The following is a 16,443-nucleotide window of genomic DNA, read 5'->3' as shown; positions in this document are numbered from 1 at the left end:
GCGTTTTGTTGTATTTGTTTGTTGTTTATCGACGCTCTAATATTTCAGATTTGATGAACACTTTATTCAGAATTGAAAGCCATGTGGCCAAGAGTACAACAGGTAATACAACATTGTCATGGTGTGTAGAGTTGAAATATAATTCATAATACAATTATTTTAACGTAGGTTTTGCTTCAGGAATATACATATTCCTTTAAGAATAGTGACACTGTGTATCTTCATAAGGGCTCGGAATTTGACAATTGAAGGTGGGCTGTAGAAATAGGCTGGAATACATTGGGATCTGCATCGGTTATAAAATGGACATATTAGCAACAAGTGATATTCGTCTTCAAGCACGTTTCAAGTACATTTGTTACAAACTAATTCTTTATATGGGACAATTATCTTTGAAAAACGTTGTTTTTGTATATTCAAGTTATGTGATTGGCATCGGAATTTGATCAACATTCGCATAAGATCTTTGTATAATGCGCCACAGGAAATATACAATTCAGGTTCAAGAAGTGACTTAAATGTACTATAATTTACAAGAAATGATGAGTTTCTTATTTTACTATTCCAGTGTTGTATATTAATATCTATACAGCGTTGTTTGAACTCAAACATGAAGTGATTTACATCGCCACAATCTTGCAGCTATATGATGGCGGTCTCTATACGAATCGCGACTTGACAATCCAGTGTCTGACGTCATGAGCATCGACTTATGTCAACCAAGTCAGCGAGCCTGACCACCCGATCCCGTTAGTCGCCTCTTATGACGAACGTGGATTGCTGAAGACCGGATCTTCATGTGTTGAAGCGTTCCTCTTAAGGAATTAATTTTTTTACCCAAATATATAGTAGCGTCTTCAGTGTTACAATTGGGCGCAGTCGTCTCCCCCTTGATCCAAAACGCAGGCGGAGAGTGTGAAGCCATCCCTGGTGTCTTGAGTCGTGAAGTCGATGCAATATTGGTAAACGTGACGCAAATCTCAACTCTTTAGCCCACTGTATTGGGTCAAAGCAATATAGTAATACAGTTAACTACGTTTACATCGAATACGCTTATAGCGAACTTTCTTGTCCCGACTACTTCATATTTTAGTCGAATAACGCATAACAAACGTTGTTGACTCCGGCGAGTCAAGGATCCTATCACATCAGGTTTACCCTTCAATATTCAATATTTGGTACTTACTTGTGAAATCAACTGGGATGAGACTGGCAGCCGACGCCTCGCAATGCACGTGCTCCGCATGCGCTACCCGTGACCTGCACGTGCGCTGCCCGCACTACCCGTCTTGCGAGGTACACATGGTTCATACCGACAAACAATCTCATTCTTCACATCGATCCTTCGTAGCCTAGTGGATAAAACTGGTAAGCGAAGGGTTGCGGGTTCGAAACCGGGTGTCGGTACTACATGTTGGAAATTATCAATAATGTCATATTTTAAGATCGCATTCAGTGATGGCAAGACGAAGTCGTATCAATCTTCAAAACAAGTCAAGGGCTATTCCTCAGAAAATGCAGAGGGACGTTATTAAGATAATGCCCGGGGCATAAGTTTATATATGACTATCAAATTTTGGGGTGTTTGTAGTATATATGGCGGCTGCTTGTAAAATAACCGAGACTGGGTCAGAAAATCCAGTGATTGACAACATGAGCATCTGTGTACATCATTGGGGTACGATGCCATACATGAACCAAGTCAGTGAGCTTGACAACAGGCGAGGCATATTAAAATGGCTAACCAACTTTTATTTTGACACGACAAAACTGTGTTTTACTTTTCTCTTTTTGCAAATACCGGGGGCGGTGGGGTAGCCAAACGGTTAGAGCGTTCACTAGTCATGACGAAGGCCGGGGTTCGATTCCCCGCGTCGGTACAATGTGAGAAGCATATTTCTGGTGTCCTCCGCCTTAATATTGTTACAGTATTGCTAAAAACGGCGACGAAAACCCAAACACACAATTGCCGACGCCATTTTGAAGCAGTCATCTACGCAGTATCTGATCTGTTGTAAGATACCAAAATGTCCTTGGCAACTGTTCAGACGTCAAAATTGAGTTTGGAAACACTAAAATGTTGGTTAAGATGCTGGTAGGAATAATTAATTTAAGTTTGTAATGACTTTTGGAATGGGACCCGTGAAGATCCGGGTTAGAACTGGTCTTCAGTAACCCATGCTGACTTGGTTGACACATGTGATCACTTGATTGTCTGGTCCAGACTCAATTGTTTTTCAGACATCCGCAATATAGCTGTAATATTGTTGAGTGCGGCGTTAAACAACAAACAAACAAATCCTAGGTCACTTTTTGCCCGAGTCTCATGTATTCTATGAAACAACCAAACAGAGAAATCTATACAAGAATGTTTATTTTGCATCATGTTGTTCACCAAAATGACTTTGGGGCTGATTTAGCAATATTCCAACACCAGAAATGGGCTTCACACATCGTACCCATGTGGGGAATCGAACCCGGATCTCCGCGTGACCAGCGAACGCTTCAACCACTAGGCTATCCCACCGCCCAATTGAAAGAAAGACAAATTATGAAAAAAGACATCAGTGTTTAATAACGTAATACTAATCATCTCCATCTAAAAGTTTTTCACACGCTTCATCCTTAATCTCCATGTCTTCGTCGTCGCTCTTGACAACGATGGAGAGGGCCACTGTGATCATGATCAGGACCACGCCCAATAGAGCTAGCCCAGCAGTCATAGCAGCTCGCACCGTCTCTGGGTTCGAGACTTTGTGGTCATGGTTTTCTGGTGGCAGAAAAGTGTAAATAGATAATACTATATATATTACTCGAGAGACACGATTTGTTCATATGACTAAATTTTCCACATAATCGACCCGCACAAGAGAGGAATTATTAGGATTTGACTTGCTTTCTGTTGATCTTGACCTTTTGAAACATTATTGGGATGGACTCTCAGACTGATTTTAAACATAATTTCTTCAATTTGAGACAATGAAGCCATATTAGTCTGGATGCCTAACACATATACGTTGTACATTTCCTTGTACAACTTTAACTGTTCATTTATATATAAAAAAGTTTAGACTCACTTAAAGCACTCTTCCCAGACCGCGTCATACCAAAAGACGTTAAAATATGGTACTTGTTGGTCCCTGCCTGGCGCTCGGCATTAATGGGTACAACAAGGACTGGTCGGCTCGGAGTCAGTATAATGTGTCTGAGTGGGGTATTCATGCTTCACTGCGGCGTGGTATCTCAGTGGGCTAGCACTATAAAACCAGCTTAAGTCTGGGCTAGTACAAGCAGCCGTACATACACATACACACACATGCACGTCGTCATATGAGCGAAATATTCTCAAGCACGACGTTAAACCCACTTTCACCTCACCTCAACCTAAAGCACTCAATACATGATTTTTGTATGTATATGGTTACATCGAAGATGAATTTCTCCACTAATTTGGGGGGAACCAACTGCAAACCTTATGCAGGTGAATTGCGCCAGGATCATGCATCAAATTGCCGAAAAGCATGTGCAAATATCGTGCATGTGAACAGCTGCATTTTGGTGCAAAGTTTTGTTAAGAATTCTCCAATTTTCACCGAGTTTCATCATTTATTGAACTCATGACAATAATCCTTTCAAAGTTACGAATTTGTTTTACAATACATCACTTCATGTGTATACAGTACCTTTAAACAGTATGGGATATTTTGCAAAATCTAGTTTAGAACAGTTGACTGAAGTAAGTCGCTACAATTACACTAGTGATGCTAAACATTTGATGGGTAGTATATTTGCTACGTCTCCTTAAATTTGTTAAATGATATAAAAAATGTAACAAGTTATGAAACATGCATGTCTTTTTACGCCCCTCCATATAACAGCTGTTCCTTGATGAAATTTATATATTTTATATATATTGGTATATTTTATTAATATTGTCATATTTTACATTTTATAGGCATTTATATTACTGTAAGATAAACATTCATTTTTCGGTCTGATAACATCGCATCGCGTATCACCTTTTAGCCAATATGTGGTGATATACTCAGCTATTCATAATTTTCTCATGTCAAACTGTCATGTACACTGAATGTGTCTCTGTATTAAATATTTTTCGTGGAGTGAAACTTTCACATAAAGACTTCGATTCTAGATAGATAGATATTTGTATGTGTGTGTGTGTGTGTGTGTGTGTGTTTGTGTGTCTGTGTGTGTGATATGTATCAGATGCATATATACTTGAGTGTATACATATATACAGAAATCCACAAAATTGTGACACGAGAATGTTCCTCCAACGTGTATCATGATCGTCATAGACCGCCTCCGTGGTGTAGTGGTTAGAGCGTCCGCCCAGAGAGCGAAAGGTCGCGGGTTCGATCCCCGACCGCGTCATACCAAAAGACGTTAAAATATCGTACTTGTTGGTCCCTGCCTGGCGCTCGGCATTAATGGGTACAAGGACTGGTCAGCTCGGAGTCAGTATAATGTGTCTGAGTGGGGTATTCATGCTTCACTGCGGCATGGTATCTCAGTGGGCTAGCACTGTAAAACCAGCTTACGTCTGGGCTAGTACAAGCAGCCGCACATACACATACACACGCATGCACATCGTCATATGAGCGAAATATTCTCAAGCACGACGTAAAACCCAACTCCACCTCACCTCACCAGATCGTCATATATATATGAAATTATTACCCCAATCCTATTACATATATCTATGCATATATAAAGGGGTGACACACGAACGGACGCGTGCGTGCGTGCGTGTGTGTGTGTGCAGCATATATATATATTCTTAAAAACAGATGTTTACAGGTGAGGTCAGGTGAATAATTATAAGATGGCTGAATTTAGTTTGAAGCAGGACTCGCTCAAATCAACAACATCACAAACGCTAAATCGATTCATTCAATACTCTATTGGACATACCCGAATGTTTCGTCCGCTTGGAGGCCCCAGGCATTTCCACTGGTCCTAAAGTCAGGTGGTGTGAGGCGACGGAAACATCGGCCCGGAGACTCTTCCGGTCGGAACTCCTCCGGAACCTCCCCCCAGCGTCCCTCCTCCCCCTCCCGGGGGTCAGACAACCGTGGTGACATCTGGACTCAGGGTCGGACACGTCACACACCAACACCTCGCAGTGAAAGTACACCATGTTAGAATTGTTCACGAAATTGAACGTCTCAAAGGTCAAGGTCTCCTGTGTCATTTTACTGACGTCTTTGAAGGTCAAGGCCGATTCGGTCGCGCATCTGTAAGCCAAATAGATTAAATAACATATTAAGAATATATTTTTATGACAAGATTCACATTATAAAGATTATTTCCCATGCTGTTCGGCATTTAAATGAGGCAAAACATGTCTGATGATTGGTGTGATGTCTTGTGAGCGATAAGTCTGACAAGTAAGTTCGTTCGATTGATAAGTTACGAATCAAGTTTTGGCCACTTTATGACAGCTCGTCGGTTTATGGCGAAAACAATGCTGCTGCGACGCATTTTAACTCACGGACCCTTAGGATAGATTTGTTTGTTGTTGTTTAACGCCGCACTCATCAATTTTCCAGCTATATGACATCGGTCTGTAAATAATCAAGTCTGAACCAGACAATCCAGTGATTGACATCATGAGCATCTATCTACTCAGTTAGAATAAGTGTCAACACAAGCCAGCGAGCTTGACCACCCGATCCCGATAGTCGCCTTTTACGACAATCATGGGTTGCTGAAGACCAGTTCCAATCCGCATCTTCACGGGTACGTTTGATAGATACACCCAATAATCGTTATTGGAGACATTCAATAAGTTACGATTGATCAGGCTTACATTACATCCAAATGGAATTGGCTTTATGGTAAAACATCGATCATAGACGACACAACAGTACGGTAACGTAATTGTGTAGAGTTGAGTCCATTTCTTGTACCAGGATGCCAGGCGATATGTTTTCTTTAGCAAATAGGCAACACGTCGATATAGAACTTATGTCTTGTTACAAGTTTGTTCTTTTCTGATGTGTGATTTTATTTGCATATTATTGGATCGTTATACGAAGATTACCAGCGGCGGTGAGGTAGCGTAGTGGTTTAAGCGTTCGCCCATCGCGCCAAAACCAGGGTTCGTTTCCCAAATGGGAACAATGTGTTAAGCTCATATCTGGTGTTCCTCGCCGTGATGTTGCTGGAATATTGCTGAGAGCCGCGTAAAACTAAACTCACTCACTAAGATTATCGATAACCCTTTCTCTCATACGATAAAATGTCGTACCCATTTTCTAAAATATGGTATTGTTCAGGATGGTCTGTTTCGTCAGTGGGGGTGGCTTTGCAGCTTTTAGTGAACACCTGCAGGTGCGAATCGTTGTTGTCGAGGGACAGTTTGATTGACAGGTTGTCGCCAGGCTCAACGGCGTTGCCTGGGTGATATGTGTCTCCGTTGTGGACAAGGTCTGTGCTGAAATAGACAAACGATACATTCTGTAACGCGTAACAAAGATCCCATTTGGAGGGGAATGTCCGAGTTATTCTAATTCCGTGAAAATATTCGAGCCAAGACCTTTTTCTTCACGTATGGAGAGTTACGAGGATCTAGTACTGTGTGAGTCTCTGTCGCTATTGCAAGTTGATGTTTACAATGCATGGTACAGGGCTCGTAATCATTTCGTGGAGCCCTGACTAGTGTCATAATAAATATATACAGAGCCCTGAACAAGGATACATATCTTCATTTTGTTTTCTGGTCGAAGGTATATCAATTTGCTTTAAATATCAAATGTTAATTCTAATGTTATACTACATTATATGTGTAATATCTCGCGAGTTTTAAGAATTATGTAAACATTTGAAAACTTTTAATGGCAAATTTCATGCCGCCACCATCTGTGCCACTGAAGGTGAGGTCGATAAGTTGTTTTCGAGCAGGCGAGACAAAGTGGTACAGCATGGTGTGTTGTTTGAATAGGACATTAATTGGCTCACAGACTCGGGCATTTTTAACACGTGTTACTGAAAACACGGCTGAACATACACCAGAACCATTTGTCTGGGTTGTTCCAAAATGGTAACGCATTATATGTCGTATCCGACAATGCGGGTATGTGTGAATGGTGTTGTAATAAGTAACAAAAGACGTCATCCTGGTTCCCGGGCCTCTCGTTACTTTATAAAAAATAATGAGAGGCCCGGGAACCAGGATGCAAAAGACGTGTGTTTGAATCCTCTGGCAAAAATGTTTTCCACCAAAATTTTAAATCATTCACTTTCCAAAATATAAAACAAATAGGTCCGTCTGTTCCATGTGTAATTTAATTGAAACTTTGATTCCAGACGATGTATCATTGGCGAACGACTCTACGTTCCTGAAAAGTACTCTAGCTTTCACTCAGTCATTTTTTTATATAATATACTGGGGAAGAAACTAAGATGGGACTGTAATACAGTGCCACATGTCGAACGTTAACGTATTGAGAAGTTCCTCTTATCCGTTTATTCGACATTGACGGGCGGTGTGGTAGTCTAGTGGTTAAAGCATTCACACGTCACGCCGAAAACCCGGGTTCGATTCCCCACATGGGTACAACGCGTAAAGTCCATTTCTGGTGATTTTGCTGAAATATTGCTGAAAGCGGCGTAAAACTAAACTCACTCACTCATTGTTCGACATAACATTACAAATAAAGTAAAGTACACAAAGGGACCACTAATGTAGTTCGTGATAACCGTAGTTCGTTATAGCCGTTTTTACTAAACTATACAGGAAGTGGTCGATACGAAAACATAGATCGTTATATCCGCCAGTTCGCTATAACCATGTTCGTTATAAACGTAGTCACTGTGTGCGTTTATTGAAAACCGATACGGTGATAATATATATTATGTTTAGATTTACACCTTTTATAGAAAGTGAGGGGCGGTGAGGTAGCCTAGCGGTTAAAGCGTTGGCTCATGACGCCGAAGACCCGGGTTCGAATCCCTATATGGGTACAATGTGTGAAGCCCATTTCTGGTGTCCTCCGACGTGATATTGCTGGAATATTGCTAAAAGCAGCGTAAAACCAAACTCAGTCAGTCAGTCAGTACAGAAAGTGATATCACAAGTATTCACGTATTGTATATAGGGGAGTCGAACTAAATCTGAACCAGGTCCAGAGCTCAGCGTATGAACGGCATACCTTATCTGATAGGCTCCTTGACTGTGGTCGGTGAAGTGCAGCTCGCCAGTGTCAACAACGTAGAAGTTCCTCGCCGTGATGTTGCTACTGTAGTAGCAGCGGACGGTGACGTTGACGTTCCTCACCCTCGTCACCAACCCCTTCACTGGCACCGTGTGAGACAACACTTGGTTCTCGTAGACAAACGTTTCCCCGATTTTCTGACATACAAATATAATAATACTATAGAAACTCATGGCCATAGAAAGGTACTAGCAGTTAAATACAAATCAAAGGTGTGCACCCCCGACTTCCCGTCGAGCAAAAATAGAAAAATACTGAACAGAAACATACTAGACAACTACATCGCCGACGTAGATCTAACTGGCATACGATGGCCCCAGAGTCTCGAATATGGGAGTCATCTTGACGCCCTCTCTGCCTTCAAGGGTGTCATATGCCTATAATAGTGAGTGAGGGAGTTTAGTTTTACGCCGCACTCAGCAATATTCCAGCTATACGGCGGCGCTTTCAAAATAATCGAGTCTGGACCAGACAGTCCAGTGATCAACAGCATGAGCATCAATCTGCGCAACTGGGAACCGATGACATGTGTCAACCAAGTCAGCCGATCCCGTTAGTCGCCTCTTACGACAAGCATCATCGGTTGCTGAAGATAAATTCTAACCCGGATATTCACGGGTCTTGAATGGGTGAAGTGAGGTGATATACTAAGTGAGGTTCTGGTGAACGTTGAGGGGTTATATGGAGTGAGTGAGTATGGTTTTACGCCGCTTTTAGCAATATTTCAGCAATATCACAGCGCGGGACACCAGAAATGGGCTTCACGAATTGTGCCCATGTGGGGATTCGAACCCGGGTCTTGGGCGTGACGAGCCAACGCTTTAACTACCAGGATACCCCACCGCCCGGTTATATGGATGAAGAATAACTTAGTATGGATCGCGAACACACGATCAAATAAAGTTAATGTTTGTAATTTACTCTGAAAGACTTACTATGAAGTTACGTATGGCAAGGGAGTGTTTTTCTCCATTTGTTTAGCAATACCACATATTATTTTTCTCGACTTATTAGTAAATACAAATAGAATTGGAAACCACTGTATGTTCATAACTATAGATAAGGGTAATCATGTACTGGAATAAGCTTTTACGGATGAATGCAAAGTTGTATTGTGCTGAAAATATTACATGAGAATTGTTACGTCAGTTGGTCATCATGTTGTTGGTATTCGATAGTATGTAACAGTAACTTGGAGTAAGCGAGGATGGTTGTACGCCGCTTTTAGCAATATTCCAGCAACATCATAGCGGAGGACACCAGAAATGGGCTTCACACATTGTACCCATGTGGGGAATCGAACCCGGATCTTCGGCGTGACGAGCGAAAGCTTTAATCACTAGGCTACCTCACCACCCCACCTGTTTGGAGTATGTATCTTATGTGTATATAGGCCTATGGCCTTCAATCGTAATAAAGATTGTTTTTGGTTTTGTTGTTGTTGATTTTATGATGATAGTGACGACGACGATGATCTGGGTTCGATTATTTACTCCCATTAGTTAGACATCCCTCTTGTCAGACACTGGACTAGGGATTAATTAGGGCAATACCCTTGTATAAATGGAAAAGTTCCAATTGGATATTTCAACCAGTTAGTTGAACCTAAGGAAAGCTGTTATTGTGTATACATATCTTGGAGTTATTTTTGATAGAAAATGTTCTTTCAAATTATCTATATCAAATCTCTGTCAACAAGCTACTACATGTACTTTTGTTTTACGCAGAAGCCGAATGTTAAACTTATCAATACAATGTCAGCTATATCTCTTTGATTCAATGATGAAACCAATCTTGTTGTATAGTTGTTAAATTTGGGGATATGTTAATTTAAAACAAATTGAAAGTGTACATACATGTATAATATTTATGAGAAAACTGTTACTTGTAAAGAACAGTTTCCATTGTGTAAGCTTTATGGTGAATTAGGTAGAGTCCCACTTTCTGTTGTTGTTAAACCTCATATGTTAACTTTTTGGTCTAAATTATTTACAAACAATTCATCTAAGTTTTCTTCAATCTTTATTCTATTGTATATCTTTATAATGAAGGCATTCACAGCTGTAGCTAAATTCCATGTATAGAGAATATTTTTAATAACATTGGTTTAAGTTATGTATGGCTTTCACTCTCCTACTTCATCTTCCTGGATCAAAAACACAGCTCATTCAAGTTTAAATGCCAATGCTATTCAAATCTGGAGGTCAGAGGTGGAAAATTCCAAAAAAGGTCAAACATATTCTCTTTTGAAATCTCAATTTGAATTTGAAAATATTCTAACGTCCCTACTCTTTAACAAAGTTATCCCCTTACTCCATTTTCATACTTCATGCCACCATTTACCAGTTGAAAAAGGAAGATGGAATACCATACCAATAGAAGAAAGAAAATGTAAATTATGATGTATGGATGATGTGGGTGATGAGTTTCATTGTTTTTAAATGCAAATATTTTAGAAAAGAAAGATCAATGTATATACCAGCTTCTTTTATAAAAAGACCAAGTATACTCATACCAATAATGGTTGTCACCCCTTCAATTTCTTAATTGAGAGGGGGGGTGTGGGTGTGGGGTGGGGGTGGGGTGGGGGTGACAACCATTGTTGGCATGAGTATATGTTAAAATTTGAATCACTCTTTACATGTAAAAAGATATCTGTTATGAAAATCTCAGTAAATTCTGTAAATATATCATGCAAATTGCAAAATCTTCTACTATTCCGCTATGATGTTATTATCTGTTGGGATGTCTGACAAATGGGAGGATATCGGTTCGATTCCTCCCATGGCTACAAGGTATGAAGCCCATTCCTGGTGTCCCACGCCGTGATATTGCTGGAATATTGCTAAAAGCGGAGCAAAACCATACTCACTCACTCACTCGCACAGGATGAATGTATTGTAGTTTGTATGTTTTGTCTGTAAAAACTATAGTTACTCATTTGAGAATTGGTTGTCTAAACACTTGAAACAAGTATTATAAAGAAAGATTTACGTTTGTAAAACCATTTAAAGTCATATGACATACAAATACAACGTTTGGTAGATTTATTTTGAACTAAGTTACATAATGGTATGTAACAAGCTTGAAATGTGACATTCATGTAATCTATCTTACCGCACTATTGGTCATGTAGCCGGAATTACGAATTTGAATTTATATTATTGAACTATTGAGCACGCCTATGGTGCCGGCAAACCAACAAACACAACAAAGGCGGATCAGTGATTCTAACCAAGGAAATTAGGTTCCTCGCACGTCTAAGGGAGGCAACTGAAGGCAAATTAAAAAAGGTGAATTACCCATCATGAATACCTACCTATATTGTTAAGTGCGGCGTTAAACAACAAACAAACACACACACACCTATTTACGTACCTACCTGTATGATATTATACTATTTACGTGTGTGAGTGAGGACCTGTGAAGGTCCGGGTTAGAATGAACCTTTAGTAACCCATGCTTGCCGTAAGAGGCGACTAACGGGATCGGGTGGTCAGGCTCGCTGGCTTGGTTGACACATGTCATCGGTTCCCAATTGCGCAGATCGATGCACATGCTGTTGATCACTGGATTGTCTGGTCCAGACTCGATTATTTACAGAGCGCCGCCATATAGCTGGAATATTGCTGATTGCGGCGTAAAACTAAAGTCACTCACTCTGTGAGTGAGTGAGTGAGTGAGGGGAGCGTGCATGCGTTCGTATCCACAGGAAATTAACACAAATCGAACTGAACGCTGCTTAGCATCTCCTCTGTGTATATGTATTGATAAATATCATGGGGTGATATTTTAAAATGGAAATATATATAAAGTTGAAACTTATTGAAGAAAAAACTCCACAGATACATTCAAGTATATATAGAACTTATACATGATAATCACTTTTATGTATATTGAAGACAAGGTTACTAGGCAAAACTGCTTTATTCACTGCTCTTTCGACAAGCATGGACAACGAGATCTAATTCTCACTCATTCTTCAGGAACAGGTAATGTTTTCGACATTCGTCACCACTCGCCCCTTTCCGTAACCTCCAAGAAGGTATTCGGCTTGTCCCGGAATAACACGAGTTGGTCACAAATTTGTTTTCGAGTGAGCATGGACAGGCATTCGTGACCAACTCGTGTTATTCCGGGACAAGCCGAATACCTTCTTGGAGGTTACGGAAAGGGGCGAGTGGTGACGAATGCATGGACAGGAAGATAAGGTTATATAGAAAACTAAGAATTGAAGAATTTAAACCTATAACTGAAGAGTGGAAAATGATTCGGTGTAAAGAAACGAAATAGGATTTAATAAAGCAGTAAAGTCATTCATAACATATATTACAACATAGCCCCGTGATATCTATTCATACATCTGGAGGCGAAGTATTTATATGAAAATTTCACCCCACGATAAATATTTAGTACATAGAAACACTATCTATGTAGCTGAATATATCACAGTCTATTATCTAGAAGGTGACATGCAGACTGAAAAAGCCAATGTTTATCTTATATAAATGTAGATGTCACATATGATGAAGGTACAGCTGTTACAAGCGACCAAGTACGCCTGATTGTCATGAAAACGGCATCATAACAGCATCATTAATTTACATCTCATTTGATGCCGACCCGTTCGGAAGCCTCGGTGATAATACCGCGCTTGTACCGATGGTAATATAAGCTGACGCCATCCAGTCCAGCTGGACGCGAGTTATGGTGCTGTATTGTCGTATAACCCATACCTGTATCCGAATTCATCACGTATATTAACTATAACGACCAATCTGGCACGTATTGCAACGACAAGTAGAGACATATATTACGAATAGGAGAATAGGTATGAGACAAATGAAGGTTTTATTATCAGACCATTTGATATAGATGGTAGATCCAATGAAAGCATAGACAAGACATGCCACCTGTTGAACACGTACATTGTTCTCTATATATTTAAGCATTTGTGTTAATTGGTCCGGTGTCGAAATGTAGATGTAGGTCGCACTGTAGTTTTTCGCCATGATGAGGATAAAGATGATATGCTTCATTTTTTTATCATGGACCTTCCTTAAACGCCATTACATCATTTGCATGTCGTTACAATTGTAAACGCATTCAATTGACATTCTCAGCTAGCTTGGGCAATGAAAGGTGTAGACCCTTCGTAGTTTTTCGTCATGATTGGGATAAGGATGATAGGCAAACGTTTTATCATGAATCATTCTTAAACGCTATTACATGTCATTACCATTGTAAACGCATTCAATTTACATTCTCAGCTCCCCTCGGAGTATACACGGCAGTGAAAGGTGTAGACATAATATCTGGATTGGTATATTGTTATAGCAATTTAAATAATTACAACGACTTACCAAGTCATGTCTGACAACAATGACGACGGTGATACAAATAATGATACATAGACATGAGAATAAAATGATAACAGTGATGATGATGATGATGATGATAGTGATGATGATGATGGTGTGGTGAGGTGATGGTGGTGGTGGTGTGATGATGGTGGTGGTGGTGTGATGATGATGGTGGCAATGTAGATGATGTTATGGTGGTGGTGATGAAGATGTGGTGTTGGTGGTGATGTAGATGATGTTATGGTGGTGATGATGATGATGAGGTGGTGGTGGTGGTGTGATGATGGTGGTGGTAATGTAGATGATGTTATGGTGGTGATGATGATGATGTGGTGGTGGTGGTGTGATGATGGTGGTGGTATGGTGATGTTATGGCGTTGAAGTGATGATGGTGGTGGAGGTGGTGGTGGTGATGTTATTGTGGTGGTGGTGGTGGTGATGTTATGGTGGTGGTGGTGAAGATGTGGTGTGGTGGTGATGTAGGTGATGTTATGGTTGTGGTGGTGATGATGGTGGTGGTGGTGGTGGTGATGTTGATGATGTTGTGGTGGTGGTGATGATGTTATGGTGGTGGTGGTGATGTAGGTGATGTTATGGTGGTGGTGGTGATGTGGTGGTGGTGGTGATGTAGGTGATGTTATGGTGGTGGTGGTGATGATGATGCTGGTGGTGGTGGTGATGATGATGATGTTGTGGTGGTGGTGATGATGATGATGTGGTGGTGGTGATGATGATGTGGTGGTGGTGGTGATGTTGGTGGTGGTGATGATGATGTGGTGGTGGTGGTGGTGATGTTATGGGTGATGTTATGGTGGTGGTGGTGATGTAGATGATGTGGTGGTGGTGATGTTATGGTGGTGGTGATGTTATAGTGGTGGTGTGGTGATGTTATGGTGGTGGTGGTGATGATGTGGTGGTGGTGGTGATGTAGGTGATGTTATGTGGTGGTGGTGATGATGTGGTGGTGGTGATGTGTGGATGATGTTATGGTGGTGATGATGATGATGATGTGGTGGTGGTGGTAGTGATGATGATGTTATGGTGGTGGTGGTGATGATGTGGTGGTGGTGATGGTGATGTTGTGGTGGTGGTGGTGATGTTATGGTGGTGGTGGTGATGTAGATGATGTTATGGTGGTGATGATAATGATGTGGTGGTGGTGGTGATGATGGTGATGTAGATGATGTTGTGGTGGTGATGATGATGATGTGGTGGTGGTGGTGTTTTTGATAATAGTGTTGATGCTAGTGATGCGCTGCTTGTAGTATTGATGATGTTGTTGATAATGATGATGAAGTACCTATGGATGTGTTGATGAAAGTGGCAGTATCTAATCCAAAGAAAAACCACACTACCTTGACCTGAGTGCCACACCCATCGAGAGGCACAGTAACACGCAGGTGCGTGGGTGTGTCCGTTGCCCCGCACCCTCCATCCCTCATGGTCAAGTCCTGCCCATGGAGCCCAGGGAAATGGCTCTTCTCCAACTCCAACTCCATTGCCCGGGACCCACAGGCTACACGAACGGCCCCGACAGATGCCAGACAGACACAGGTATTAAATATCCAAAATTCTAGAGTCAGCCCTTGCATGTCTCCATCACGAACCTCTTCGGTCCAAACACCACTGTTAGACTGTCAGAGCCCACCACTAACTGATGCCAGTAACGTGGGCAGAACATAAATGTAACCGCTGTTCCGTTACATGTGCCACCATGCAGGTATAACGTTTTTATTAATGCATTCCGCATTGCGCCAAATATCGATTGTTTCGGTTCGGAGATATTCATTTATCTGCCAGATGTTAGCATATTTGTAATTCAATAATGGCACGTGCCCTGGGTCGTTTACGTGTTGACAGGGAGGTGTTTATCATTGGTCGAATATGTTGACGGAATTTGACCTGCTCTAAGAAAGTGATTGTTACACTGTGGCTGTGTTAACTCCTATAGTATAATACAGGCTTACGACTGTCGTAACCCCTATAGACTAAACTTACTTACGACTGTCGCAACTCCTATAGACTAAACTGACTTACGACTGTCGCAACTCCTATAGACTAAACTGACTTACGACTGTCGTAACTCCTGTAGTTTAAACAGACTTACGACTGTCGTGATTCCCATAGTTCAAAACAGACTCACGACAGTTTCTCCCAAACATACCACTGTCGTGATTTCCATAGTTTAAAACTGACTTACGACTGCCGTAATCCTCATAGTTTAAACAGACTTACGACTGTCGTAATTCCCATGGTTTAGAAGAGACTTACGACTGCCGTAACTTCCAAAGTTTTAAGAAAGTACGGCTGTTTTAGCTGCTATAGTTAAAAAGATTTGAGACATACGTAGCGCTACGGTCGCTTTGAGAAACCCAGCCCACCACTACAGTTTGCGCATTTGATGACCTTCCTTACCTGTTTGCTGCTCCAGTTTCGTGGGATTTTAAGGTAGACCTTTCACGAACTGGTCTTAGCTCAACCATTATAGTCGTAAGTAAAAACTGTTGGTTTCAGCGCTGTGAAACCAAACCGAGTCATCTTTACAAGTGAGTCAGAAGGTTACATTTACCAGCAGGCCCTGATGGCCTAAAACCAGAATGCCGGCATGAGTTTCGTAATGTATATGCTATAATCATTTTGTGAAACCGGGTCATTTAAAACCTCGAATTCCCCGAAGCCAGTTCCTTCGACAACTGAGTGACAGCTGCTGGAATCTATTTACATATTTTTGAATAAATGGCGACATGATTTTATACGTCGTGCTACCGTGACACGTGTGGTTGTCTGTCCCTAGTTGAAGTCCTACATCCGGGCACTCGCAGGAGTAGGCGTCAGTGGTG

The 16,443-nt window shown here is 41.2% G+C and overlaps 1 protein-coding gene across 1 annotated transcript; it reads right to left on the bottom strand.

Moving 5' to 3' along the window:
• Positions 1-2,552: 2,552 nt before the first annotated feature.
• LOC124262613 (ZP domain-containing protein-like) lies at positions 2,553-15,309 on the bottom strand. The gene is made up of 5 exons (XM_046697117.1): positions 14,959-15,309; positions 8,178-8,377; positions 6,275-6,460; positions 4,936-5,258; positions 2,553-2,770 (listed from the first exon to the last, which is right to left on the bottom strand). The coding sequence occupies exons 1-5, from the start codon at positions 15,193-15,195 to the stop codon at positions 2,586-2,588; spliced, it is 1,131 nt and encodes a 376-aa protein (XP_046553073.1). The 5' UTR covers positions 15,196-15,309; the 3' UTR covers positions 2,553-2,585.
• Between the last annotated feature and the right edge of the window lie 1,134 nt (positions 15,310-16,443).

Source organism: Haliotis rubra, unplaced genomic scaffold (genome assembly GCF_003918875.1).
Source record: "Haliotis rubra isolate DU_JTF1 unplaced genomic scaffold, ASM391887v1 Scf847, whole genome shotgun sequence".
NCBI classification, from domain to species: domain Eukaryota; kingdom Metazoa; phylum Mollusca; class Gastropoda; order Lepetellida; family Haliotidae; genus Haliotis; species Haliotis rubra.
This window is presented reverse-complemented; position numbering and strand designations above follow the sequence as displayed.